Here is a 27,495-nt window from a genome sequence, read left to right as displayed (position 1 = left end):
ATGTGGCTCTACAGGAAGTTCTCTGCTCCAAGCAATCAGTGGAGATTTAACAGCTGTTCATCAAAAATAGTTCAGATTAATAAAAATAGCAATGAGAAAACAAATTGTCGTTTTTATATTCCTGTATGTGCAGTGTTGTGCCTGAATGAGTTCATTGAACGATAGTTCATGAACGCGTTTTGGGCGAACGTCAACTGAACGTACTGTATTACTGCCTGATGAAGGTTACTGTGAACTCGTTCATTCTGGTATCTGTGAAGGGCACGCTCTCTCACTTTAATTTTGTTCAATAGGGTGCCAGATTTCTATACCAGCTCTAAACCCGGCTAAAACACACCGTAAACAGGCCTTAATATGTAGCGGAAGAAACACCCAATCTGGCAACACCAGCCACCGGTGCCGCACCGCCGCATGTGTCATCAAAACAAAAAGCAGCATGTAGGCGACAAAGCAGCAAGGAGCGTCGTATGATCATTTAAACGAGTTTTATGACAAGGTCGGTGAGGGTGGGAAAAATCTTACATTTCTGTGCAAACTTAGCCCGCCGGCTTTCAAAAAGAAAATCCACACTTCAGTCACATGGAGTGAAAGCTGCAGCTGCTACTAGTGTGGACTGAATGGGCAGCAACAAAGCGTAAAAGCAACAACGGGGAAATGCTGTCCCCTCAGTGCTAATGTAAACCCTGACTGTATAAGGATTCAAAATTGGATATGAAGATTAAATCTGACGCATAGTTACAGTGTTAAAACATAAAATAATTGCTGTCTGTGGTTCTATATGGGCTGTGGCAATAATTTTTAAAAATAATAGCTTGCAGCAACATATGGAAAAAAAGAACTATGAACTAGTTCATTTTTGGAACGGTGAACTTAGTTCAAAATTGTGAATTACAAACGCTGAACTGAACTAGTTCATTTTAAAATTTGTGAACTGAACTTTGAACTAGTTCATGTAGAAAGTGAACTTCCCCACACTGTATATGTGTACAGATTAAACACAACACAGAGTCAGGATAGCTGTTTCCCATCTGCCTCCAGTCGTCATGCTAAGCTAAACTAATTGCCTCGTGAGCGAGAGTGGTATCGATCTTCTCATGTAACTCTTGGCAAGAAAGTACATACTGAAAGCTTATTTCCCAAAATGTTGAACTATTTCTGTATCTTGAAAATTCCTCTCGAGTCCCCCAACAGGTACAATGCTGTATCAGTGGAGTGACCCATTAATAAAGGCACCTTTCCAAGTCGTTGTACAACTCTTAATAACAGATTGTAGTAATATGGAAATACATAACACAGAAATATATTGATGGAAGAGGAACAGTGACCTGCTTTGTTTGATACACCGTGTTCACCCACTGTCTGCTCTCTCTCTCTGCATTACACACACATATGCACACACACTCGCCTCACAACACATTATATTTGACAGTGTCGGAACAATTTTTCTCACACAGGAGAGGAGTAGGCATTCTGTGCGTGTGTGAGTGTGTGTGTGTGTGCATGCACATGCGTATAAGCCTGAGTGTGTGCAAGTGTGCGTGCGTGGGTCTCTGTGTGTGCTTAAAACCTAATTTGTCTATGGGCAAACCCATCTCTGAGGGCTGTATTAAAGGCATTTTGCACTGTAATGGGCTGACATGTTAATCTGAATCTCTATTCTCTGTAGCTAATGAACATATCCATCCTACCCTGGGTGCGTGTGCGTGTGTGTGTGTATGTGTGTGTGTGTATGGTAAAATGGCAAAGTAGTCCCATTTCTATGACGCTACTGAGGCAAACATAAATTTGAACACTGGTGCCAAGGTGATGTGGGTTTATGTATTTTTAACAATGACAACAATGAAGAGTGTTGAATTTTGAATTGCTCACACAGTTTGTGTGTACGTGTGTGTGTGTGTGTGTGTGTATGTGTGTGTGTGTGTGTGTGGGGGGGGGGTTTGAGTGTGTATATGTGGAGGAGAGACATAGATCTGACAGTTCTGGGTCAGACCAGTCCCATGGAGTCAGGAAACCTACAGAAGACATAACAAAATACAGAAATACACACACACACACACACACCACACACACACACACACACACACACACACACACACACACACACACACACACACACACACCTAGTAGGTGAAGATGACAAATGTTTGTCACGAAAACGGAAAGAGAGGAGTCGTTGGATTTGGGCAAAAAGGCCGTCCTGCTGTGCCAACACTCATATATCAGTCCACACCTTAGGAGCAGAGAGAACTGAACACACACATAATAAAAAAATACGCATAGTCAACAACACACATGTAGAGACTTCTGACTGGAGGGCTACACGGAGCGAGAGCGAACAGGGAGCTGTGATACTGTACTGTCATCGGGGGCATAAACACACCACACTATGGCCGTGTTGAGCGCAGCCGCGAGTCCGCCTAATTAACACTGACATATATAGGATGGTGAGGTCAGTCGCATCACCAGCACTGCTCTAATGTATTCATCACACCCAAACTTGAGATATCAGATACAGTATGTTATTTTTTCCACGCTTCCCCCTCACCATCATTACAAAATGTAATTTCCACTGACGCATCAGGGCCAGATTATCCTCATCCTTCAGCAAAGAAAAACTGAGCAGAAATCAATTGCAGCTGAAGATTTTCTCATTTCTCTGTGTTGCTTCACTACTGTACTGTCAGTTGCATCACCTCTCCGCTCTGTGGCTGGTGTGGAATTGACCACTGCTGTGCTTGGCAAGAGCGCGTGCATGAGTGTGTGTGCGGCGTTTAAAGAGAGAGAAAGAGAGCAGGAGACAGCTTATGCATGTGCACGCCAGTCATAATATCTGCATAATGTCCCCGAGGTCTATGACTGTATAACTAATACTTGTATTATTGCTAGAATAAAACATTACGCTGAACCAAGCAGGATTAGAAAACAAGCATGACAGCCTCTTCCCACTTTCTCTCTCTCTCTCTCTCTCTCTCTCTCTCTCTCTCTCTCTCTCTCTCTCTCTCTCTCTCTCTCTCTGACACACACATGCATGCACACACACCGGGACACATATGCATGTGTGGAAGCAAGCAGCCCAGGGCCATGTACACTAGCAAGCGGCCATGTTTCTTTCACAAGAGGCTGCAGTGAGGCTGTCATAGTGGGCATAGTGCTCTCCCTCGCTCTTGCACACACTCAGACGAACCCACACGCCGTACTGTGACATCATGCCACACATTTAGACCAGAGGGTCAGAGGGTAACACAGCTTTATGTGCTGAGGCTTCATTGCCGTCATGCTCGGTGACTGCAACGGCCCTTATTCAGCTCTCTTCCTCTCAAATGCACACACTTAAACACACACACAGGCCAGAAACGTCAAAGATATCCCACTATACCAGCAGCTCCTATCGCTCACATCGCCACTGAGAGGACAGGTCCCTGCACACAGAGGTGAGGCTGCTTCAATCCACATAATGATAGGTGGGCCCTGCCTTCCTCTCTGACCAGCAGGGCTTTCAAACATCTGGCCCGCACCGCGGCAGTCAGAGTCAACATTCTTCTAGCGAGTAAAAACCCCTCATCCATCTTCTATCCACCTTTCAACCTTTCTACCTACTACTAGACATTTAGATCCTCCTTTCTGGCAAGCTGCCACTCATGAGCTTTTGAAGCGCTATGTGCACGTACACCCCCATCATCTTCACAGTTATTCTGATGGTGATATCCTGGGACACACAGGAGTGTTTTGGGGGCTTCCCTGGCAGAGGTGTGCACCTCTGCCAGGATATCCAAGCTTACTAAACATAAGATAAAATACTGCCCTGGCTTCCTCCTTGTGAGTTAAACAATCATAGTCAACTTTTTCAGGGCTAGCTCTTTGGATTCGTTGGTTTGACCCACTGGCAACGTTATCCAGAAAAAACAAGGAATGGTGTCATGCAGTTTGCTCCAAATCATTCAGCATCAGTACCACCATGGACGCATTAGCCTGTGCACCGACCCTGTGACAAAATAAGGTGCTCATCCGTTATTAACAGCCCTGTTCCTCCGACTTTCTGTGAAATCTGTGTTTTCTCTATGCTACATTACCTTTTGTGTGGCAAAAGGAGTATTTTCAGAATACCCATCATAAAAGCAACAAACTGAAATAAAGAAGAAAACTTGATTCTGACATAATGATCCTTTGAAGACCAGCAGGTCCACCTTAACGGACCAATGCCATTTGGTGTACATTGCCAATCAAAATGTTTATTACATTTCCAAAAACCAGATGACACACATCTAGCCTGTAGCTTTCAGGGCCATGGAGCCGTGGGGCCCGGCAGGTGCCCACGCAGCCCGGCAGGTGATCCAACGTTTCATGAGCTGTTATCTCCTCACAGAGGTCTACACTGTGGACAACTGACCAATACAACACCTTACGACAAATCATGCACATAACGGTTGCTGCTCCCTGGGCAAAACCCTTATCCATCTCACCCCGACCACAGCCCGACCCCCTCCCCTCCCCTCCCCTCCCTCCCTCCAGAGGCCGCCTGCTCCTCACCTGAGGCAGCGCGGCGTTGATCTGCCGCTGGAGCACGTCCCTCTCGTGCAGCGCCCCCTGTAGCTTGGTCTGAGACTGAATGAGGGTCTCCTGAGTCTCCCTGAGGGACTCCAGCAGCTTGTCCCTCTCGTCCAGCATGTTGACCATCAGCTGCTCGAAGTTGGCCTCCTGGTCCGAGCCGTTCGGGACGCCGCCGGTGCCTCTGGGGGGACCGGCCGAGTCTCCCTCGCTGATGGTCGGCATCACCTCGCACATCATCTTTCCTGCTCTGCGGTCTGGGCAACGCTATAGGACAGTGTCGCTATCGGGATCCAGAAGGAAAATGTGCGGGTTACAAGCCTGATAAACAGACTTACAATAACTGATAAGAGGGCCTATTAACGCCCCGTAGCAGCGGGCAGCCTATGCGCCCGCAGATACGCGCTTTATCCCCATTGCATTCAGTCTGTCATGCATCAAACGTGCATCCTCAAGCCTCATATCGCCTTACCTAATCAGAGTGACTGAAATGCTGAAATGATGGTTGACCTTTCATCCATATTAACCGGCGTCTTTTCACCCCGTGAGCAGATCCGCCCTGCCCGGCGCGCCATGCACTCACATGTAGAAATCCCGGCGTGATATGATTGACAGCTCAGAGAAAGACGGGTGCGTTTGGAGGGGTGGTGCCCGCGAGCACGACGGAGATCATAGTACATCGGCAGGAAAATAAAAAGCAGGAAAAAAATCCGCGAGGAAATGTTTTATCTGCGTCCTTAGTCTTGGGGACAGTGAGAGCGAGTCTTATCTGCATCCGCCTTCCCCGCTTCCATCTCTCCACACCGCCACCGAACCGACGCTCACTCCTCCTCCCACACACACACAGTTGCTCAGTCACACACACACACACACACACACACGGGAATCTGCAGTTGTCACTACCAAGCTCTGGAAATAAGGGACCAACTCCCAGCGTTCAGCCTATAAGCGTTTTGCACCACATGCACATGGTACAAAACGGAGAAGCAGATTTAGCTGGACGGTCATGAATGTCATTGCATAATCTCTCAACCCAACACTGGTATCGTGTTTCTACAGTTAGCGCACACTTGACCCTTGATTAGTAAAATGTAATTAACTTTTCACATCAGCACCACTAAGCACGTCCATGATCTGACAGCTCCCGAGACGTGATGCGCGTCCTGGCAGCATCAGTTTAAGCAGAGCACACAGGCGGGATGTGCGACGCGCAGCGCCCCCTGCAGGATCTGACGGGAACCTGAAGATCAGAAATACCAGCGATATTTAAGAGAAAACCTGGGAAAGCAGGCATCTCCTCACACGGTATATAACTGACTGTAAATAATTTGCTGTTGCATGATCTTCGGTTGTGTTTGGTCCTAACATCAAATAACGTGCTAACCATTATTTCCCATCTAAATTATTGACGTGATGGTTGTTGGAAGTAGTTCTGTGAATTGAAGTTGAATCGGTGAAACTGTGATGGAGTGACAGAGCACTCTGTGGACATACTTGTCTTTAAATGATGGTGTACTGATGAAGGTCTGCAGGGGTTTGGCTGCTGTACGAGCGGATGTCATTAAGATAAAGGTTGTGAGGATGTGATAAAACAGTAATTTAAAACAATTAAAATGTACAATATAACTGACAGAAATTGTCTTGGAAAGAATAATGAAATTATTCAAGGAAGATTATATTAAATCAGAGATTGTTGGATAAAGTGTTTGTATTCTTTGGTGTACATCCACAATTCAATCAGTATTCCCCAATTCTGAAATAAGTTTCAACCCTTTAAAATACTTTAAATTATCATATTACTTATTCATTTTCTCAGTATGTGTCAGTATATGTGATTTCTATTTCAATCAATCTATATTTGTCATTATATTATAAGTAAATCCAGATATATTAAGGTATACAGCGACACAGTGCAGGAAGATTAAAAGCCTTCACGCAATCACTTTTCAGCTCCTCGTTAGATACAGAAATCTATTTATCGCCACCTAGTGGCCGAGTCTGACCGGCACTTGTCTCCTGTAGTTCTTCAGTTAGAGGTGAAGAAGTATTCAGATATTTTTCGTAAAAAGTAAAGTAAAAATAGCAATACTGCACTGTATAAATACTCTGTTACGAGTCGAATTCTACCAAATTAAAAATAAAAAAATTATTTGTACCAAAATCTAAAAAACAAAATTGGCTAATAATACATATTATATTGTTCTAATTGATGCACTGATATGTACATTATATTAAGTTTATGGTGCAATGCTAATATAAACTGTTTAGATTACTTAATTCTTTTATATATTTAGCCGATAGATCAGAATCTATACTTTGTGTTACAAGAAGGATAATAATTAGATATTAGGGAGCAATACAGACAAGAAAAGGCTTGGTGAAATTTCCAGCCACAATAAGAAGAAGCTGATGTCTCCTGATGTCTCCTCTGACCCATCTGTAAAGTAGGAGAAGATGAGACAATCCCTGTGCATGTTATTTAATTGCAAGGAGTCATTTCTCATGGCCAGAGGTGGAAGCATCACCTCTGCTTTTTTGGTCCTCTTTAAACTACAGCAGAGATTTCTCCATAAACTAATTTGTCCTTAGTTTCATAGGGCTTTGCCCCGGGAGATGTGTCCTTCTGCTGTAAAATTTTCAAGGTCTTGACAACAATGTTGTCAACAGCCACTCTGGGATGCTGTGGAGGCCTGCAGCCCTTTTGCAAAATACTTACACAGGTCACTGAACACAGCACTGTGGATCTTTTTAGCATTGTGACTCTTGGGTTTGATAACATCGTCAGTGCCAAAGTCATATCTGACAACATTTTCCTTCTCTGACTGATGGTTATCATCTCAGTCTACTGTGCTGTAAGTGTAAGTGAGGAGTCCAATAGCGTCTGATGATGTTGTTGAGTGACAGGTGGATGGACAGATGAAACAAGTGATACAGGAACCATCTCATGTCTCTTCAGTGAAGCTAGATGGGCAGCAGTTGTTTAATACATTATGAATATAAATAAAATGAATCATTGACTAAAAACAATGTTTGACTAGACTCTTCACTTACTCATGTCACTTTATCTGAGCTTTGTCATACCTCCTCTTGCAGTTTTTGTTAAACTTTGCTGATTAATAACTTTGTTCAAGTCAAAGTCATGAATTAATGAATAGTACAAAACAATAATTTAGAAAGTGTTAATCAACCAGTACCTTAAAGTGCAATTAAATCATACCCATAACATTTAGAACCTGCACACACAAAGCAAACATTAAGCATCACATTAAGCTCCACAGACAGTGAACTTAAGTTGCACATCAGACAGCATTTGCAACAATGACCAACGTTCCAGAATCGTATTTTCATTTTGGCCTAACCAACAATAGCTGAGGAATAAAGCACTCTTAACAATGTTCTGTAAAAAACAATAATAACACTGAATGGAGAAATACTATCAAATACTGTTAGCGTACAGTAAAATAAAAAAATACATATTACTCTGTTAAGGAAAGCCTTAATTTGCCAATATTTATGTCTTAATTGGGCTTATAAATAATGAGGCAGAGCCACTCACCTTCGGCCACGAGAAATCATTGAAATGCTCACAATCACCGGCAGATGGCAGTAAAACAGAAAAACCCGACAACGGTACTCTCGCGTGACTTCCTGGGGCACGTCATTCCATGATGGCTGAAGATCCTGGCGGAGCATTTTTCAATTTCTCTCTCATTTTTCTTTCTTTCTCTATACCTCAACTTGCCATAGAGAAATGGCAGGACTCACAGGCCCGTTAAGCGTCCACAGATTACTGGTGACGACATGCCCAAGAAAGGAAACCGAAAACGGCTGAAATTTAAGGCCGGGGACGTTTGTTCCGAATCAGGTAGGCTAATATGAGTTACGTTTACATCAGACAGCAAGCTAGCCCGCCCACTGTTAGCACTCCGTACTCAGCCGGATTTGAAATGACTTAGTTCCCCATTTCAGTTCACAATTTCGCATCTATGAATGCTTTGACTTAAATATAATACGGTAATATATTAAAAGTTAGGTCCGCTTTAGTTTGTGTGTCTTTGCTATTAGCCAGAACTAAAAGGCAGATGAAGGTAACGCTGAAGTCATTTTCGTTAAAAAAAGCAAGGCAAAGCAAATTTATTTGTATAGCACAATTCATACACTAGGCAATTCAAAGTGCTTTACAGAAGCATAAAAATACAATAAAATCATACATATCAAAGAAAGAAAGAGATTAGAAGAGAATTGAAAAATAACAATAACAGAGCGGTTGTGGAACGTTATTTTTTTTCTTAGTGACTGTTGCTGATTATGCTGATGCCGACCCAGCCGTAGTGAAGTCTGGGAGGGTGAAAAAGGCTGTTGTCAATGCAGTCGAAAAAGAAGGTAACTTGTGATTATGTAACTTACTGTCAGACATGTCAGTGTCACTTGGCATTGACTTGAAAGGTCATCCGAGTGCTCAGTTTAACGCTGTGTTTCAGTAAAATTACTCTGCGGCCTGGAAGCATCCAATGGAGCTGTAGAGGAGGTCCTCTCGTCAGCAGCGAGTGTCAAAGCAGACGCTTTAGACAGCAGTGATGACCTGGACCCCGAAGAAGATGGCGAAAATGAAACTAAAGCGGTCCGCAAGAAGAAAAACAAGAGGAGAAAGGGTAAAAGAAGCTTAAAGTCTGGGCACAGTGGGCTGAATTGAACATGGGGGGCTTGACATCTTGGGAGTACAACCACTGAATCAGGGTGTTTGATGCAGTGTTTAAATATTGTCTTCACAGAAAGCAGTGAGAGCAGTGATGGGAATGTTTATCCGGTGGATATCTGGTTAGTGCTCGCCTCCTACATCCGGCCGGAGGACGTGTGCAGGTTTGCTCTCATCTGTAGGAATGCCTGGACGGTCACTTGCACTGCAGCTTTTTGGACCAGGCTCTACAGAAGGTGAGGCGGTTTTATTGATTACATTCAAGAGTGAAGTTATTGTGAAGTTGACCAGAAAAAAGATCTGAAAGGGGCCTGCTCTTAAAGGCCCACTTTAAAACTGTGAATTGAGAGGCAGTGCAGCTTGGAATAAAACCCAGGTCTCTGTGTCATCCATCTCTTCAATTTACTCAGTCTATTAAACAATGCAGCGTCCCCCAACACATGCAGGTCAGCCTCCAACCCCACATGCACCCCCATCAGCATCAATGGTGACGTTGTTGAAATGGTGGAGAGCCGCAGGTATCTCGGAATCACCCTAGACAATAAACTGAGCTTTGAACAACACACCATTGACATCCTTAAACGCTGCCAACAAAGACTCTCCGTCATCCATAAACTTAAAGCACTCTCCATGTCCCTCCACCTCCTGCTCATACTCTACAAAAGCATAGTTCAACCCTCTCCAAAAACAGACTTACACAAATACACACAAGTCCAGTTTGATGTATTTGTGTATTCTGAGGCTGTACGGAAGGTGGAAACGATTTTCCTTGCAAAAGGACAAGGAAATCAAAATCTAATTAAAAAAACGTCTTAGAGTGTGCAAAGTTTTAAAGTACGTGATTTATTGTTAAACTGAGGCCCACATCCATTGTTAGCAGTGTATATGACAAGATAAAATGTCTTGAATATGATCCAATAAATTAGCAAAGTAAAGGAGTAAAGTGACATTTTGTATAATTAACACGTATTCTTTCACTCCCTCCGTCTCTCTTTCACAGACACTACAAGATTGATGTCGACCTGCCGTTTCGTCTCCAACCTGACTCTATTGAGAGGACGCGCTGTTTAAGGGCCCGTGTGATTCGCTCCCTTTTCCATTTGTATGAGCCGTTTAACTTGCGTGTCTCGAAAATTCCTGCCCTGCCAGAATCCACGCCCACAACCTTGCTCAACTCCAAGGTGAATTATTTGACATGTCATCACCTGTGGATGTGGAGCAAAAGTTTGGTTTTTATTGTGTGTCTGATCTGTTAGTATTGCTTGCTCTTGGCCGTTGGCTCCGTAGGAAAGCTCAGGGCTGACTGAGCCTGTCGATAATGTAAGGGAAATTCTCCTTGTTGCTTGTTGAGAGTTGCTAATTCTCTGAAGAATTATAGACTCGGTGTGATGAATCAGGTCTCTTTAATACATGCAGCATGGAGGGAAGACTCATGCAGAGTGTTCTCTGCAGATCTCCACAATGTCTTGGCTTTTATACTTTTCAACAAAAGGACAGATGGTTATCACACACACACACCTGGTAATCATAAACCTTCCTTCAAAGACAACGACCATTTGGGGGAGTTCACTCATCCGTTTCTTTAGGGTTTATACTATACCATAAACTCCTCAGGTACAGTGAATTGTACCTTTACCATCCCCCTCTATCCAGTGTCCCCCACTGAATGTCCTTTGATGTTCTTCCTCCCCTCAGTGACAAAGGGCCATAAAGAGTTTTACAATTCATACTGTAGACTGATTCCCAGGATTAGTAAGTCATCTAATTCCTACAATAACTAGCTTTGTGATACCCAGACTATCTACAAACACCAGTGTTAGAGCCAAGCAACTCAGAAAGAGTCAGACTAAATTTAACTCTCTTCACCTTGTGTAGTGATAGGTTAAACTGAAAACTTGGGAGACTTGACCAGGAACAAACATGTTTACATGTCCGTAAAGCCTTTCACTGTGTGGAAATGTCAGTTTTGTGTGCTTAATGTTTCCTGTCGCAGTGTTTACTGTTCTGGGTCAGGAAGTTGTCAGGGACTCGGCCAGAGGCATTGTGGGAGTTCAACTTCAAGTTTATAAAACAGGTAAAAAATGTTGATTAAAGCCAACTACACTTCTTTTCCTAGTATGATGACCTGTTACACACAGTCTGTAGTAGCCTGTGGTTGTTGCTGCCATCATGTTGTCATCTTTGTGTATTTCTGTGATGATCTACATCCCAGCAGGTACACAGTAAGAATGGTTGTGTCAAGTCCTTGCGCATGCCCAGACAATACGAAGATGTCCACATGAACCCAGACTCTGACTGCTACATGCTTCAGGTCACCACCCTCAACTTCATCTTCACCCCTGTGGTCATGGGCATGACACTGACCCTGGTTAGTAATTCCTGGGTTTTGGTTGATCAGAGCACAGACTGTTATTTTCACTATTGCCATATCTAACGGCTACCCTATAGCTGACCTGTCCTGGTCGTAATATGTCACCAAAAAGGAAATTTTTAACATTTGAGTGGAATAGTGTTGACCGCAAACATTTTTAAATGTTAAAATACTGAGTAAAAGTAAGTGTGTTGTGACTAAATGAGAAACCGCTATAGCCTACACAGCGAACCAATATATTTTCATTTAATGATACAAGCTCGAACTCTGCTGTCAGTCCCTGGGAACACCAGTGCAGTGATGCAGAGATTAGGTAGAACTTCCCTCATTAGTGGATGATAAGGTACAAACCATTTGTACTAAGAGCAGTAACTGAATCTCATAGCTTATATGTGAAGACAGAGAAGGGCGGTCTTATGTGAATCACATCAAAAAACACAGAATCGTCCCACCTACTGGCAACATGTTTGTTAAAGATATGCTAACTAAAGTATTTTTACCAATAGTCTGTTTAAGCTTATATTCTGTACAAACGATTAAATACCATTTTGACCATCAACTAATGCCAAAAATGAACTGGTGCAGCAAGCACCCTGAACTTCTCTCTAATCTGGTGTGTTGGTCTGGTCCATTTCTGTCTTTCTCACAGTTCACAATCAACGTTAGCACAGACATGCGCCACCACCGTGTTCGCCTACTGTTCCAGGACTCGCCGCTCCAGCGGGGGAAGAAGAGGGCCGATCAGGGCGGGACCCAAGTGGTACTGGATCCTGTACAGAGTGTGAGGCTCATGGACTGGTGGCATCCACAGTACCCCTCCTCACCTTACACATAGCCATCTTGCCCCCTTGGCTCTTGCTACAGCAGAATATCACATCAAGAACGCTGCTGTTGCCTCATCCCACCCTCAAACTCAAATATGATATTGCATGATTCTGCAGAACCCTGGATTATGTTCAGTGACAAAGTTTTTGCACATATTGATGTGATTGTTAGACGTTGAAGAAAGCCAACATTGACTGCTCTGAGATGAGACGCAAACCCCACTTTCCAGTGTCAGAATCAAACATGTCACATGCGCATCCACCACTCCACTGGCCACACCCTAAACATCATTGTTCTTCCTGCATTGGCACTGGATGGAAATCATGTTCTGCAGAATTGTCCAGTATGAATGTAATTAGCACCACAATATGAATTTAATTGTTATCTATGTATACAAATCCGCCATGTCCACATCATGATGTCAGCAGGCCCTCTGCTCTTCACACACTCCTCTGCTTCAGCAGCTCCTTACCCTGTCTTGACAACATGGGGTAGGGTTGGGCAGTAAGACCAGGAAATGGAACAAATGTTACGAGAACCAGATGATCATCATCATCTGAAATCAGTAACTGTTTATATATGAAAAACTGCCATCAGATTGTTAAAGTAGTTTCTTACTTGGAATGGAATAGTAATGCAAAGTCAAACTGAAGCGGAGTTCCAGATGACATACTCAAGAATTTGAGAAACTCTTCTGAGAGTAATCTTCACATTGTTTTGCGTAGTGATCTCTGACAATAGTCCATAATGTTTCACAATGTAGAAAATACTGTGATATGATCACAGGGATACTTGATAGATGATAAATGCATATCAGCGCAGCCCTGCAGACATGGCACAGAGGAACATGTACATTTGGAGCTACCAGTGACAAAAAAAACAAAACATTTTATGTAGACAACAGTGACTATGTTTATGTGCACAATATTCACTTTTTTTGCTCTTGTTCCAAAAAAGAATATTCCTACTGTTTACAAATCTTATGAAAATGAATAGTCAATTAATATTCCCATTTGCATGCAGCCGCGGACACAGCTGCCTCCTGTCATTCTTTCACCCACCTTCTTGAAAAGGTGGGTGTAGCGATATTTGCCCATATTCAAAAGCCTGAGTCTTTCATCATGTTTGAAAGTCTCCTTCTGACCAGCAATGTGAGGTTTTGTTTTGTGCATGCATCTCCACCCGAGCCTTGCAAACTGTTGGCGAGGTAACGCACAGAGCTGACTGTAGACAGGCAAGAGGCCGTGTGTGGCAAACTGGCAAAAACCCCAACTGAGACGCATATTCTGAATGCGCTGTATGGAAGAAGGCTCCTAAAACACAAATCATATCAGCGTATCCTACATGTCTTTATTGGAAAATGCTCATTCTGAATAAGATCTATTTGTAATATCCAAACAAACACATGCTTACATGACCTGTATTAAAATCTGAATATTGTCATATTTGGTAGTAGCAGTGGAATATTAGTGTGCATGTAAACATTGTCACTGTTTAATGTTGAACCTATGCGTGTGACACGTTTTTTTAATTTACATTTTGATTGATATGAGTTTTTAAAATTGATGGATTAACAGGGTGGAACATTTGTACCCTTGTCCCTCGGTTTGTTGTTATTGTTTGTTTGCTCTATCTTGATTTTGCATAGGTTCGAATTTTGACAATGTTGCATCAACAGAATCCACTATTCTTTTAAACATTTTTTTTCTTGATGTATTTAATTCAAGGCAGCCTCATGTTGTATTTTGTGAATATTAATGACACTGCTCTAAACTGAAGGGGCCAAAGAGATGATTTACCTCAGACGTCATCCACTCATCTGCTGATGTGGGCAGTGTTTCTTTTCTTTCTGGCGTTTCTTGGCTGAAAACATCTTGACTGTCTCCTTGCTGAGCACTGCGTGAGCCGTATCACCTACTGCCTACTGCTGCTGTGGAATCTCAGTCTCAGCTCTAAATGGCTCAAAGTGTTAGAGCAGTCTGTTTTACGAGCATTGAATGTGAGTCGAATCATACCAGTCACATGCTTGATCACGATGGGGAGAGTAGCTACCGTTGACATTGAATGATCCATCCATCAGACACAGTCAAAATTATTTAACCTGAATCGATTTGCACTTAAACAAATATTGTGAATAAATTAAAAAAAAAACATTGGATTAACTGAATACAGTTTAGACTGATAGAAATAATAAGTTGTTGACAGTACCACATAGAAGATATTCTGGTAAGCAGCAGTTGATTGTGTTAGTTGGTGGTCCAGTTTTGTCAGATAAATAAACTTACTGCACTGAAATAAAAACTGAAACTGCCCATTCAAAATGCCTCCAGTCATCTCCTGACGTGTTGATGTGCAGTATGCGTCTTCTGACTTTGCCTCCCTCTTGTGGTCATACTGGGTATTACCCGTGTTGATCGTCTCCATGCGCCACATTACTGGCGTTTTCTACATGTCTTGGCTCAGTCGCTGGATAACACAAGGCCCTCCTTCACATCTCTATATGTATGAATGCTTTTCGTGCCGTTAGTGTACTTAAATACCAGTGAACATGGTAATGTTATAGTCGCTTCACACAATATGAACACCTGTGAAATCTAACCATTACCCCACATAACAACTCAAACTTAAACACCAGGCCACCTCTCCGTTAACAGTGTACTGCTATTTTAGGTGAACTGTGACTGAAAATGTAACCTTGCTGCAGGACCATTTATATTGTTTCACATTGTATTGCTCGGGGTTATATGTATCATTTAATTAGAGAGTATGCATCCTAAGAATGATACTAAGCGAGACAGAACTGAATGGCCGTAAAAGGGTCATAAATACGTAAACTTGAAGCCGTAATTTAGAAAAAGATCCTGAAGCGTCTCAATGGCAGACGGTAAAAGCTGATAGTCGTGTTGGTCTTGGAAGTGCTTTGGCTAAACTTAGGACCTCTTAAAACTTCCCTTGCAGTCAACAGGCATCATGTCATCGCCTCGAAATACCGCAGGCTGTCGAGGACGCGAGAAAACTACATTTCCCACAAGCCCCAATGCGCTGTGCCATTGGCGGTGGCACAGGTGACCGCAGACGCTCCGAGTTGTGACAACATCTCGACGGTCAAAACGAAAACAAATTAGCCTCTACGGTACCTTTTGGCACACGCGGTAGTCGTCTGTGGAAACACACAGAAAGTCAAAACTCGTGAGGTGTTTTTTTTTTTCCTTTAAAGGAACTTTTTCCTCCGGTTGTGCCCGGCAGGTTTGGTCGTATCAGAGCGCGCGAGAGAAGTGGGCACGCACTTTTTCCTGAACCTGACTACCTCGTTCTGTCTGACCTTCAGATCGGGTAAGTGATATTTCACCACCGCCACCGAAAATTAGCTTCTACTACGACACCAGCACCCCTGGAAGACCGCGCGATTGTATATTTTAAAGTGCGCATTTCTCTTTTGATTCATTGAGTTTTAAATGAAAGCGGGCAGTTTATTATTTGCCATTTGGAAATTACAGGCAGCGCCGGGTTGTACTTTTCAGTGAAATGTTGCTAAACCAGTGCGAAGATAGTTGAGTAACTATTGGTGCAGTGCAGAGGAGACCTGTGGCTGCATGTGTGCAACCATACTTTACACTAAAAACTTTACAGACAGGCTGCACGCAGCACGAATCACAGTGCACCGGCCATGAGTTACTATGAATTTGAATGGAGTGATTGAAAAGACTGAGACATTCAAAACTACAAAGAACAAAACTAAACGACCTTAGATGTCATTTTCAGGTGTACTTTCTCAAATATTAGTACAAGGATTTTTAGCAGAAATGGAGAATAAACTAAAGCACAAGATTACACAGTAGTCAAAGAAATAAAATAGCAATGAAATGGCAGGAACCCTGGTACCGCTTTGGGACCCTCTGGGTTCAACCATAATGCACCACTTTCCCCTCTTTCACTGTCATCAGCGAGTCTCTGGCGAGAGCTGCCCCTCTTACCATTTATAAACAGTAGCCAGGGCTGGTATCAGTAACAACACCTCAGCCTCGGGGTATGCAGACATGTATAAGCTGTGACTGTAAACTGTGCAGACTGCAGTGCTCTGCTGCTGCTTCCACTGCCTGTATGGTGCAAACGCAAGAATAATGAAGGCAACAGCGACTATTTATGCCCCCTTTGGCCCATCTGTGGAGTACGTACCTTGTGTTTATTATTAGTGTGAGTGCGTGTTGAATGGAGGGTATAATACATTATGCCTGAGGCAGTGTCACTTCAGTGATGACATGTGGCACAGACCTGAGGTTTAGCTGTGATTTCTTTTTTTTTTTTTTTTTTTTTTTAGCAGCAACATGTTTTATCTTGTTTTACTGTAGAATATGGTCAAGCTACGTGACCGTATTCATATGCCATAGCAACTTATTTACCACAATGAATGTAGAAGTGACGGCTTACAGTTAACTTTATCCCGTCCACAGCTAGTCTGTCTGCAGCCTGCAGGCCAACCTGCATGTCTCCTTAGAGCATGTGTGCCACCGTACATCGCACCAACCAAGTATTTGACATTCGAGCCCGGTCCCCGACCCCTCCACCAGGCCCCTGTAATCATCCATACCATTCGCCAGAGAACACAATAACATTCAAAGGTCAGAGCAGGAAGGTCTCAATAGGTCTGATAGCTTGTAACTGCCCAGTGCTGTTTTCAAGCTTCTGCTTACGTTCATGACTCTTCTACTTTCGTTCTCAGAAAAGAAAAAAGAGAAAGAAATTTCCCTTTAGACAATAACGTCAGTGTTAAGTGCAGTGGCGGTGGACTATGTTTTGTCACAAAACACTATGATGACAGCTGACAAAGTGAGTTACTAGAAATAGAAGATCTAGAGCTTGGCTATCCCAATAAACTAATTAATTAATGTATTTATTTATGTATTTATGACAGAGATTGTGGAAAGAACTGCAGCCACAGGAAACCAGAGGGAAACCACATATAGAGGGATGCTTAAACAATCAGCAATCAATAGTCTTTATAATGGCTGTGGGTGGGTAGAGATGTGTTTTTGAGATAAGGTGTCTCTTTTAATTCTGCGTTGCCTTCACTCGCTTCCAGTAAAATGAGTTCTGCAAGGAAGTTGCACAACTCAGGTCAGTGAACCACAGTGACAATTTGGGTTTCTTGGCCACACATGTATTTCTTCCTATATGTGTGTGATTATTAAAGACAGACAGAAATATGACGCTAAAGGACAGAAGAACTTCTGCCTTTGTTTGTCGTCCACTGTTACTGAGACACACAGATGGCTATTGACATGCGTGGAGGTCGGTTCAGCTCCAGGTCTGAGGAAATAAGACCTGCAGATCAGTATGTGAGGTGCTGATGTGGGTTCGGGTTGTACTATGCGAGAATTTTCCCACGTAACATTGATGCTGAATTGTAGCATGTGAGCTAGTTAAACAGCAGTTATGTCATCACACAGTTGAACCTGACTTACTGTTCTCCCCCCCACTGTCTCTGTTTGGTTTTTATCTCTATTTCTTTCTCTTTATCCACTAACACCTCATTTCTGTGAATCCGTGAATGAATTAAAACATTTCCGTTGTGTGACCAGATCAAAGCGGTAGATCTTCTATGCAGCAACACTAGCACACAGTTTAGCCATAGCTGTCACACTAATGCAGTGCAACCACATGTCAATAAGCCAATTTAATCAAATTATTGTCATGTAATTGTATCATGTGCCTCATGGCGTGTTCATATAATGCTCCTGAGAATGCCTCTGAACTGAAAATCCAAGTAGTAGACTGCTGTAGATGTCTGCCGCCTGCTGGGGCTGTTTCAACCAATACCTCAATACCTTCTCTCTCTCTCTCTCTCTCTCTCTCTCTCTCTCTCTCTCTCTCTCTCTCTCTCTCTCTCTCTCTCTCTCTCTCTCTCTCACTGCCTAAACAGACAAACAGATGCATGTAGAGGAGACAGTGGGGTTATGGAGTGCATGCAGCATGAAGGGTCAGAGGTTAGTTAACATACCAAGCTGCGAGGTCACTGTCAGCAAGGTCAGAGGTGAGCGGCCAGTATGCAGAGCAGCAGCGACGCCTGACAGACTGGTTGCACTCTCTTCAATAGCACAGTGTCAACCTGCTCAGATTGCCAGCACTAAAACCTCACTGCAGAGGTGGTCTGAACAATATCCTGATCACCAAACTACTGGCTGATACTGGAGCATTTCTGCGCCCTGACTTTATAAGACTATGTCTCATCACCTTGTCTAAATTGCGCAAATGAGCCGAATCACTGCATCCTGTGTGCTGTGTGTATGGAAAAGTGTGTGTGTGTGTGTGCGTGTGCGTGTGGCATATTTTCAGCCTCATTGGACTCATGTCCGCTTGTAAGTGTTGGAGATGGGGTTAATTTTCTTCAGGCAAACAGAGGCAGTGGTGCCCACCCACACACACACACACACACACACACACACACACACACACACACACACACACACACACACACACACACACACACACACACACACACACACACACACACACACACACACACACACACACACGCGGCTCAATGGATGTACTCTAGTGTGAAAGAGCATCAGGTGTGTGTAAACACAACTTCCCCCGTTTGCCATATGGACAGATCTCCCATGATCTGGGTGGTTTTCTTCGTGTGTATCTCAGGTCAGAGTGAAAGAGGAACTGTCTTTATGGTGGACTGGATGTTCCTTTAAGACACAACAAGACGAAGAAAAAGACCAAACTAATTACCGTACACGTTTGTCACTAAAGGTTGGACTTTTTTCAACCACAGGAATGACATCTTGGCATGTGCTGTGTGACAGCATGACCCATGATGTATCAGAGGTGAGTGTGGGTGGGACATTTTAGGGCATGTGCTTAATGTGTGACTCCACTTCCTCATCTTATCGCCATTCCACTGTTTCATATCCTCTTTTGACTGACAGACAGTAGTGATGGTCTTGCGCAGTGTCTCTTTTCTGTGTAAGAATGGCGTCTCAGCTGAATCTGTGAGCACACACACCCAGCTGCCCTGTTGTGCACGTTTGGACAATGTGCTTGTTAGTATGAACTGTGGGGGTCTGCAGTTGTGGCTCTCTGCAGCTTCTCTCAGAGGCCCTCAACAGATTGCAGAGTTATATTTTTATCTCCATATGCTGTAAAGATGTTCATCTATATCCTCAGCTATTAAGATTTACTGTCCCCACACTAAGATTATGACAAGATTTTAAAAAATGTTCATTTAACAAATTGTCACGTCTGAGTGTGATTGTGTGAAAAGCTTTGTTTCCTCGAAAACAAGCAAAATATGAAAACAACATGAGGCAATCTCACTTGTTTTCCCTGCAGTTTCACTTCTTTCAAGATATTGTGTCTGCTGATGTGTCCTGTTAAATATCTTGAAATAATTTGTGCTTTGGAAGTAAATTAGGATTTCAAGGCTCAGCACAGCTTTGAAGATTTTGTTTTTTATGCTCGTCTTTAACTGCCATACAAATCTAGAAAGCCTTCACATGAATTTTGCCACCTGCTCCCTTAATGTTTTGCCCTCCGGTCTCCTCAGACAGGTTTGTCATTCCTAGCATTCATTCTGCTGCCAGTAGGTTCGGACTGATGGCAGTAAAAACAAAGGCCGTTTCTCTCAACAACGCTTTTGATCAGTTTCAGTCTGGTTTCAAGGCTTCAGCAGAATCTGCTTTTATGTTAAATGACCCACTGATGACTCATGGCATGGCTGTGCTAATACATTTCATCTCACTACTACTGATGGTATGAATGCCGCAGCCCTTTGACTGCTGTCAGTTAAGACAGACCGTTTATCATCTGTTGCTAGTAGCTCCTGCAGGCTCACACAAGGCTCTGTGCTCAACACTGTGAATACTTTTATTTCAGAGTCAAATAGAAGGTTTTGCTATTTGATTACAATGTGTCTCTAAAGTCCTTCATGACCAAAGTTTCCTCCGTCTCAGAGCGTGTCTTTGTACCTGAAGCTGCTCAAAGATGCTCTAAATCCGCCTCTCTGTTGTTTGGACTGATGCGTTTGAAAGTGCACTTTTCTGTGCTTTCACTATGCTCAGCTGTCCCTTTCCCTCTCAGTAAACATCATTGTCAGGTTTCAGGTTGTCAGGCCTTGTTGACCTTTAACAATGTGGCCAAAGCATGGAGATTATTCAGTTTTAAGAATCCAGATTTCTGTCACTTCCTCTGTGTTTGCCTGTTTTATTCTGCACTGCACATTTATTTCCCTGCCACTGTTTGTGTTGTAAGAGGGTTGGACTTGTCTAACACAGGATGTCTGTCAGGGTCTCACTGTGGTAGCTGGGGACTGGCCTAGTCTCTCTCTTCTGATCTGTAGTCAAATCACAGGTTTTAATGTGTCATTTTCATTTTATTTCAACAGAAAGATAATTTAATCGTAACAGGAAAGCCCCTGTTGGTCAAGCAGTTGTTATTGAGTTAAAAGAGGAAGAAGAAGGAGAATTGTCAACTTTTGCACTTTCAAAATCAACATCAGCATGTTTTTGTTGTGCATGCTTTTTAAATTAAGTGGCTTGATTACTTTGGTTACTTGCTTAGATGAGTTTTTTTTTTTTTTTAACAGATGTGACAATAGTAATTTGGCCTTGATCAATTATTATATCAGGAGTGATATTGTTGGAGTGGATGCTCCCTCTTCCAATCAATAGCAGGCGCTCTTCCCACTGTAGATGGGCTCTTATCTGCTGGGACAGGTAAAACTGAAAACCACAGCAATTTTAGTAGTAGTACTCTGTACTCTGCCCGAGTTTATTGACATTTTTTATTGGGTAATCTATTCCTTCTCTGTTAGTGTTAACTGTAGTCATGGCAGAATTATCTGTGGCGCAAATTCAGTGATATACTGTATGTGATGTGTCTGTGTGTGTAGAGACAGAATTCCTCTGTCTGCACCCCAAGGAATCCATGCTGATCTAGCACACACACGCACACGCACACACACACACACACGCACGCACACACACACACACGCACACACACACACACACACACACACAGCCGTCACAAAGCCAAAACCTGATTTTACAAAACTTTCCACTCCCCCACACTTTCATTCTTTGTCCCTCCTTCCTACTTTCATTCTCAATGGGTAGAGAAGTTAACAGCTCATTACCATTGGTATGAAAAATGTGTCTGCCTGCGAGCATTTCAGGCTGCGGAGAGGAAGAGAAACAATGACAATGACAGAGTGAGCGAAGAAGATGTAAGAAAGGGAGGACAGAAACAATTAAAACACATCAAGAGTTCAAGGAGGGGTCAAGAGAATGATAGTAAGTTTACAAGAACCTTCCTGTGTGTGGGTGTGCGCGTGGGTGTGCGTCTGTGTGTGTGCACATGCTTTATCTCACGACTCATCTCCTGAATGCCGTCCATTCCATCTCACTGCACTTGGTGACTCTCACCCATGCAAAAAGAAATGCTGGTTGGCTGGTTACTGCACTGCTCTCTTTATCACACATGAACACTTACTGAATATTAATGACTGTTCATTTCTGTTCTAGTAAAACAAAGACTCCAAACAATTTGGGACACAGAGTAAAATGTAAATAAAAACAGAATCCTATCGTTTGTAAACAGACTGTGTTTACCAACTGTGATTTTATGAAGTGTTCCTGAGCCCCTGTACTAATATCCTTTATCTAATCATGTGTTCACAAAGAGGTGAACCTCTCTCCATCCTCGCTTGTGAATGACTGAGTCTTTCCAGGATGCTTCTTTCATACTCAATCATGATACTATCACCTGTTACCAATGAACCTGTTTACCTGTGAAATGATCCAAACAGGTGTTTTTGGCGCGTTCCACATCTTTCCCAGTTTTTAGTTGCTCCTCTCCCAACGAGTTTGAAACATGTTGCTGCATCAAATTCAGAATAAGCAGATATTTACAAAAATTAAAGAAGCTGATGAGGTCAAACATTAAATATATTGTCTTTGTGCTGTTTAGTGGAATTAAAATGGATATTCCTGTCATGTTGTTTATGTAATCAGGGAGGCAGGTGATGTGTATCTTTATACCACAAAAGCAGGTTTAATACTCATGAACACAACTTGAGGTCACCTCAGGACATATGATGTAACACATAGTATGAGGAAGTGGCTATTTTTCCTTAAGCATAAATTATTTTAGTAGTAGGTCTTGGCGAATGGATATTGAAAATGATGCCATGTTTTCACTTCCGCTGGAACACCATCACACCATTGTGGGGCTAAGACTGTTGACACGCATAGAGCTTCAGATACAGTATGTGTCATACAGACAAAATGTTTAAATGCTACAGATATTATGTGTGAATTCATGTTTACATGGTTGAATTGTAAACCCTTCATCTGCAACCATGCATATAATTTGTCTGCAATATTGACAGCACTGTTTGTCCCACTTCACAGAGAGATAGCCTGAGGTTAGCGTAGCTGGGTCAAACTTCACACGGACATATCAACACATTGCCCAACACTGAGTAGACCTGATGGTCTTTGAAGTTGTATTTGTTTGCAACCTCTTTGCAACCATGGTGACCAAGAGACTAAACTTGCCTGGGGGACGAGTAGGAGAGGTGTCTTAGGTGGTGTGTTTGTTGTGTGTGTGTGTGTGTGTGTGTGTGTGTGTGGACATATATGTGTGTGCGTTTGGGTCCTGCCTCCTCCATAGGCCATTGTCAAAGAGTACAAGGCTGTCTTGGTCAATGGTTTCCCTTCCTACACATATGCCTTGTGATTGGCCAGATTTGACAGGAACGCAGCTTTCCCAGCCAATAAGCTGAGGGCCCGGAGGGGTCCTGCCCCTGGACCAAAATAGCGCAGTAAATACACTGCGGGCACTATGAGAAGTGGAGCTGGCCCACTGTTAACTGCTTTGTGTACAAACAAGGGATGCTTGTCAGACGGGTACTGCTGAACCATGCTGGCCTGTGTTCTCCTCTGTTGTGATAGGCACAACTAGCTGAGTGGCACTTTGATACCAGTGTTTGTGTCGCTGCATTCAGGGATACAGGATGGAGGGCATATAGGAGAGTACGAATGGAAGGGTCCTAATAGTTGGGTCACATACAGGGATGGAAGAAAGGCCTGAGACTGTGTTTTATGAACATGGTAATACATGTAACACACATTACGCACAGAGGACCCGTCAAACATGCCGCTGCACACAATGGACTTTGTGCGTGTGGCCTTTACAGTATGTTTGTGTGGATGTACTGAATGTGTGACAACCTGAGGCAGATTGATGGGCTGATTGATTTTAAAGCTGGTCACTCTGTATTGTAGTTTAATGAGCTGAGCTCACAGTGACACGTCCAGTTTTCAGGCTCAAACAGTAAAAGCCGCTTCATAAAGAGGTATGACAGATAGTTAGCAAACATTTCTTATTGCTTCATGAATAAAGTTTGATCCTCTAAAACCTTTATTGTTAAAAAAACAAAACAAGAACAACCATCCTCCTTATGCACAGCATTTCTTCATGTTCTGAAGTGAAACTGTTCTGCTCTTATGCACAATCCCACCACTAGGAGTCTCTTTTAATGGGCCTATCAGCAAGTAGTCATCATCCTGCCTTCTGTTGTTTCTGTAGTTCGTTATCTGTGTTTGTGTGTCTCTCTTTGTCGAGAATGAATGTTGAGACACTAATCTGGCTTGCATGTGTTTTTCGCATGTGCATACATAGACATGAGTGCACGAACTTGGAGGAGAGGAGAGGGAGGAGTGATTCACGACGTGACTACTGTTTCTTGTTTCTCTTGGGAGTTTTATTTTAATCTGAACTCACTAGCCTTTCACAGGGCTTGTACAGAGCAGCCAATCACTGAGAAGTAAACATACAGCCCCGCAGCTCCACTTTAGATGCAAAGCACAGTTTTTGGAATTACTTTTCATCAGTGATCGCCGAAAGGTTCACCGGGATATGCTCTTGTTCTGCTGTGTACACAGACAAGCTTAGATTATTGAGATTTTTTTGTCTTCTGATTCATCTTTGATTCATAGCATTTCATCTAGTGACGTGCTTCCAGAAATGTGAGGAAAATCTATATTAGTTATAAAAATGTGTGCGCCACTGCCCTGTAGCATCTCTAAAAGCATTTTGAAAAACAAAGACATCTCTGCATTGTGCTAAGATCCGTTTGCGTCAGTCATTAGCTATCTGCTTCACCTGTGTAGATTTTTCAAAATGGATCTGGTTTGTTTTTTATTCTGATAAGTGTGTGATAACTAATACTGAATTCATACATGTTGTCAGTGACAATAAATATGGTGTTATTTCCTGTCCTCAGGATTGTGTACAGGCTTGTTATCTGTATTATTGCCATATAAGCATGTATGGCAGGGTGGCAGTGTGTGGGAGTGCATTTAAAGAAGTAAATATGCTGATTCACTGCCCTGTAGCTCAGAAAATCCCATACGCAATGACTGGGCAGAAAAAAAAGGAATTGCTTCCAAGGTTTATGGGTGCTTAAGCACGCATATGTGTAGGTGTTGCTGTATGTAAATGCTGCTCACTGCTATAGGAAGGAGGCTGAACTGAAGGAGGAGTTCCACATTAGAGTGAAAGAGAAATTAAAGAGAGAGAGGGGAGGGGAGATGAGTTTACTGGACACAGGGCTCTCGTTGTTGTTGCCCAGACTACGGCATTTAGGCTAATTTAGGGGAAGAGGAGGAGAGTGGGAGGAGGAGCAGGACGAGAAGGAATAGGAAGCTGAGCTGGTGGTTAAAGAGAGGGAGGAAGGTGACTAATAGTGACTGTCACACAGCCTACTGTAACTCAGCTGGTGGAGGGAGGAGTGGTGTTTCAACCAGTGAACCGGCATATGAATGCACTGGTTGGTCGGGCCCGGCCAACAGACCGCCTCTGTCAGTGAGTGTGTGCTGTTAACACGTGGAGGAGCGGATTTCTCTGGGATACACGATGCTGTCTTTGGGATAGTTGGAGAGTTGCTGGTAAGAATCTTGCGTTCATACATGCTGCGCTACATGAATCATTGAAGTGTTTCTCACGGTCTGGCTGTCAGATACGACTGTCAGTCTGAGCTCAGTTCATGCTGATATGCTGTCGGAAATGAAACTCAAGATATCGCAGTAGTTTTTCTTTGAAGTGTTTTTAGTAGTTCCTCTAATAGATGCAGCTACAGAAGCAGCATGGGTGTCAACGGTAAACTGATTATTACATACTGCGTTTGGACCTCAGAAACTAAGAAATAGTGTCTGCACTCATTACTACACTGTTAAGCAATGTGATGATTGTTACATGCAGCAAGTGGAGGCAGGATGTCAGAGTGATGGTACTGATTGTGTGGGTTGTCTGGTGGGGAGTTACTCAGTTACTACATGAAATAGTTCTCTGATGTTTGCTTGCATGCCAAAATGCATCATTTCAAGAAACGAAAATGGTAAATTGAGGTGTGTTTAGAGATCTTTTGTGACTTCACTGCTGCTGTCTTAGCTCGTAATATGCTAACACTACAACTGTACCACAGCAGGTTGACTCTCATCATGGGGTGTGAATTCCTGTTTGTGCACGTTTCTCTTAGTCTGTATGTGGCTTGTGTGCACCACATGGTATTGTATGTGTCTCACTCATTTGATTAGACAGGGAATAGCCTTTCTGACTCCAGATTGGACCATGTGTGCTTTGTTTTAGAGTTTTCAAGCATTGTCTGAGAAATGGCAATCAATATGAAAACATTACGAGCAAAGATTTACGTCTCAGTCCTAGAAACCGTGGTAGGACAAGCAGCTTTTGTTCTTTCCCTGGGTTTCCTGCAGAGGAAGTTGCTTCACCGCTGACAAAACTTGGAGTTGTGAAAACCAATGGAAGGAAAGGGGAAGTGACACATTCTGGTTCTAACTGATGATGCTGGACTGTTGTCTTTCCTGTATCTCATTGTGTTTTACTTTGATTAGATGAAGGCGTGTTTGCACTGATAGCCTGTTGCTGTCATTCCCTTCCCTGTGATCTGCGAGGCAGAGTGACCTGAGTTGACAGACTAACTGTGGACAAGGGTCTCTCTTGGTCAGCTATATATAGACTGTTTAGAAGGTGACAGGCATTGTGATTCACACACAGTGCTGATGAGTTCTGATGATTCATTCAGATGACCTTCAGAAAGTTGGTTACTGAGCAGAAACATGATGTTTATTGATGGTAATTTATGTCAAAGACAGACCGAGTAGGCCTGTATTTCATGCGTGTCAATTTCACAAAACTTTCTATTCACCTTGACTTCACTAATAGTCCAAGGACAATGCTCATTTTACAGTGGCTGTAATGCATCCTCCCTCACCTCAACCATGCTAAAATCTGTATTAAGCGGAAGAGCATGCAGTGTTTTGAATATTGTTCTTGAGTGCGTGACTCAGTTAATATTTGCGTTGTAGAAACCCTCTACAACCACACGCTTGAATCTCTACTCATTAGAGAAACGCAAACTTAACAGCGTGATGGCAAAGAACCGGCTGCAAAAGAGCTGCAACAATTTGGTGCATGAAAACTAAACACTAAACTGTTTTCTCCAACAGAGTCAAGCCTTGAAACAATTGAGAATATCATCCCTTCACAGCATTCAGTGTGTTTATACTCAGTTTTAACCATGGTCTGCTGCCTCTCTTGCTTCCGCTGTGGAAATTCTCTTCTCTGCGTTCTTCAGTGTGTGTTGCACACCTGCTGCTTCCCCCTCTTGAACACTCCACTGCCTCCTCTGTTGCTTTTCCACACATCAGTCACGGTCACATATTTTATGCTACTGCTGTTCATTCTATCTGTCCATCTTTTCTGTTTTACATTTTATAACCAATCATCTTTCTTTCTTTGTTTTTGTCCATCTTTCTTTTTCCTTTCACACCTCCATCACCTTTCTCCATCTCTGTGCCCCATGACCTCCGCTCTGCAGATTGTCATCCACTTTCTCCAGCGTCCAGACATGTAGTCAGCAGCATAAGCAGAGCATATTCCTCCTTGTGAACTCCTTTTCCTCTCAAACAGGTAATTGAACATGTGTCGATGTGCATCTGTCTCTATGTGTTAATGTGCTTCTATATAT

At 43.0% G+C, this 27,495-nt stretch overlaps 3 protein-coding genes across 12 annotated transcripts in view; 2 read left to right on the top strand and 1 right to left on the bottom strand.

Moving 5' to 3' along the window:
- Window positions 1–5,378, bottom strand: part of ppfia4 (PTPRF interacting protein alpha 4) — a 57,306-nt gene extending 51,928 nt beyond the window's left edge. For 2 of the 5 annotated variants that reach the window (XR_011601733.1, XM_070958200.1), the window contains exons 1-2: window positions 5,018–5,378; window positions 4,528–4,828 (exon numbers count right to left, since the gene is read on the bottom strand). Coding sequence is in view for 3 of the 5 variants with exons in the window: in XM_070958200.1 (XP_070814301.1) it covers window positions 4,528–4,785 (258 nt within the window). In the remaining 2 variants the exon portion in view is untranslated. The remainder of the gene's footprint in view (window positions 1–4,527; window positions 4,829–5,017) is intronic. The other 3 variants (XR_011601717.1, XM_070958199.1, XM_070958201.1) reach the window with 2 other exon arrangements.
- Window positions 5,379–8,205: 2,827 nt separating this feature from the next.
- On the top strand, window positions 8,206–13,322 carry tmem183a (transmembrane protein 183A). Of its 2 annotated transcripts, none has more exons than XM_070959521.1 (8): window positions 8,206–8,410; window positions 8,839–8,928; window positions 9,027–9,197; window positions 9,318–9,477; window positions 10,242–10,422; window positions 11,235–11,315; window positions 11,454–11,609; window positions 12,262–13,322. In XM_070959521.1, exons 1-8 carry the CDS (start codon window positions 8,347–8,349, stop codon window positions 12,445–12,447), a joined length of 1,089 nt encoding a protein of 362 aa, XP_070815622.1. In that variant the 5' UTR covers window positions 8,206–8,346; the 3' UTR covers window positions 12,448–13,322. The 2 variants fall into 2 exon arrangements, with proteins under 2 accessions (XP_070815622.1, XP_070815623.1); XM_070959522.1 differs by having other exon boundaries at window positions 8,225–8,410; window positions 11,457–11,609.
- Window positions 13,323–15,523: 2,201 nt separating this feature from the next.
- tfeb (transcription factor EB) overlaps window positions 15,524–27,495 on the top strand; it is a 28,771-nt gene continuing 16,799 nt past the window's right edge. The window contains exons 1-2 of one of the 5 annotated variants that reach the window (XM_070959694.1): window positions 15,524–15,570; window positions 15,684–15,770. Coding sequence is in view for 2 of the 5 variants with exons in the window: in XM_070959691.1 (XP_070815792.1) it covers window positions 25,271–25,396 (126 nt within the window). In the remaining 3 variants the exon portion in view is untranslated. Of the gene's footprint in view, window positions 15,771–24,860; window positions 25,397–27,361; window positions 27,438–27,495 lie in introns of those variants that run through there. The other 4 variants (XM_070959693.1, XM_070959691.1, XM_070959692.1 and 1 more) reach the window with 4 other exon arrangements.

This window comes from Chaetodon trifascialis, chromosome 3, assembly GCF_039877785.1.
Source record: "Chaetodon trifascialis isolate fChaTrf1 chromosome 3, fChaTrf1.hap1, whole genome shotgun sequence".
In the NCBI taxonomy this organism is placed as follows: domain Eukaryota; kingdom Metazoa; phylum Chordata; class Actinopteri; order Chaetodontiformes; family Chaetodontidae; genus Chaetodon; species Chaetodon trifascialis.
The sequence above is the reverse complement of the archived record's forward strand: the minus strand, read 5'-3'. Positions and strand labels throughout refer to the sequence as shown.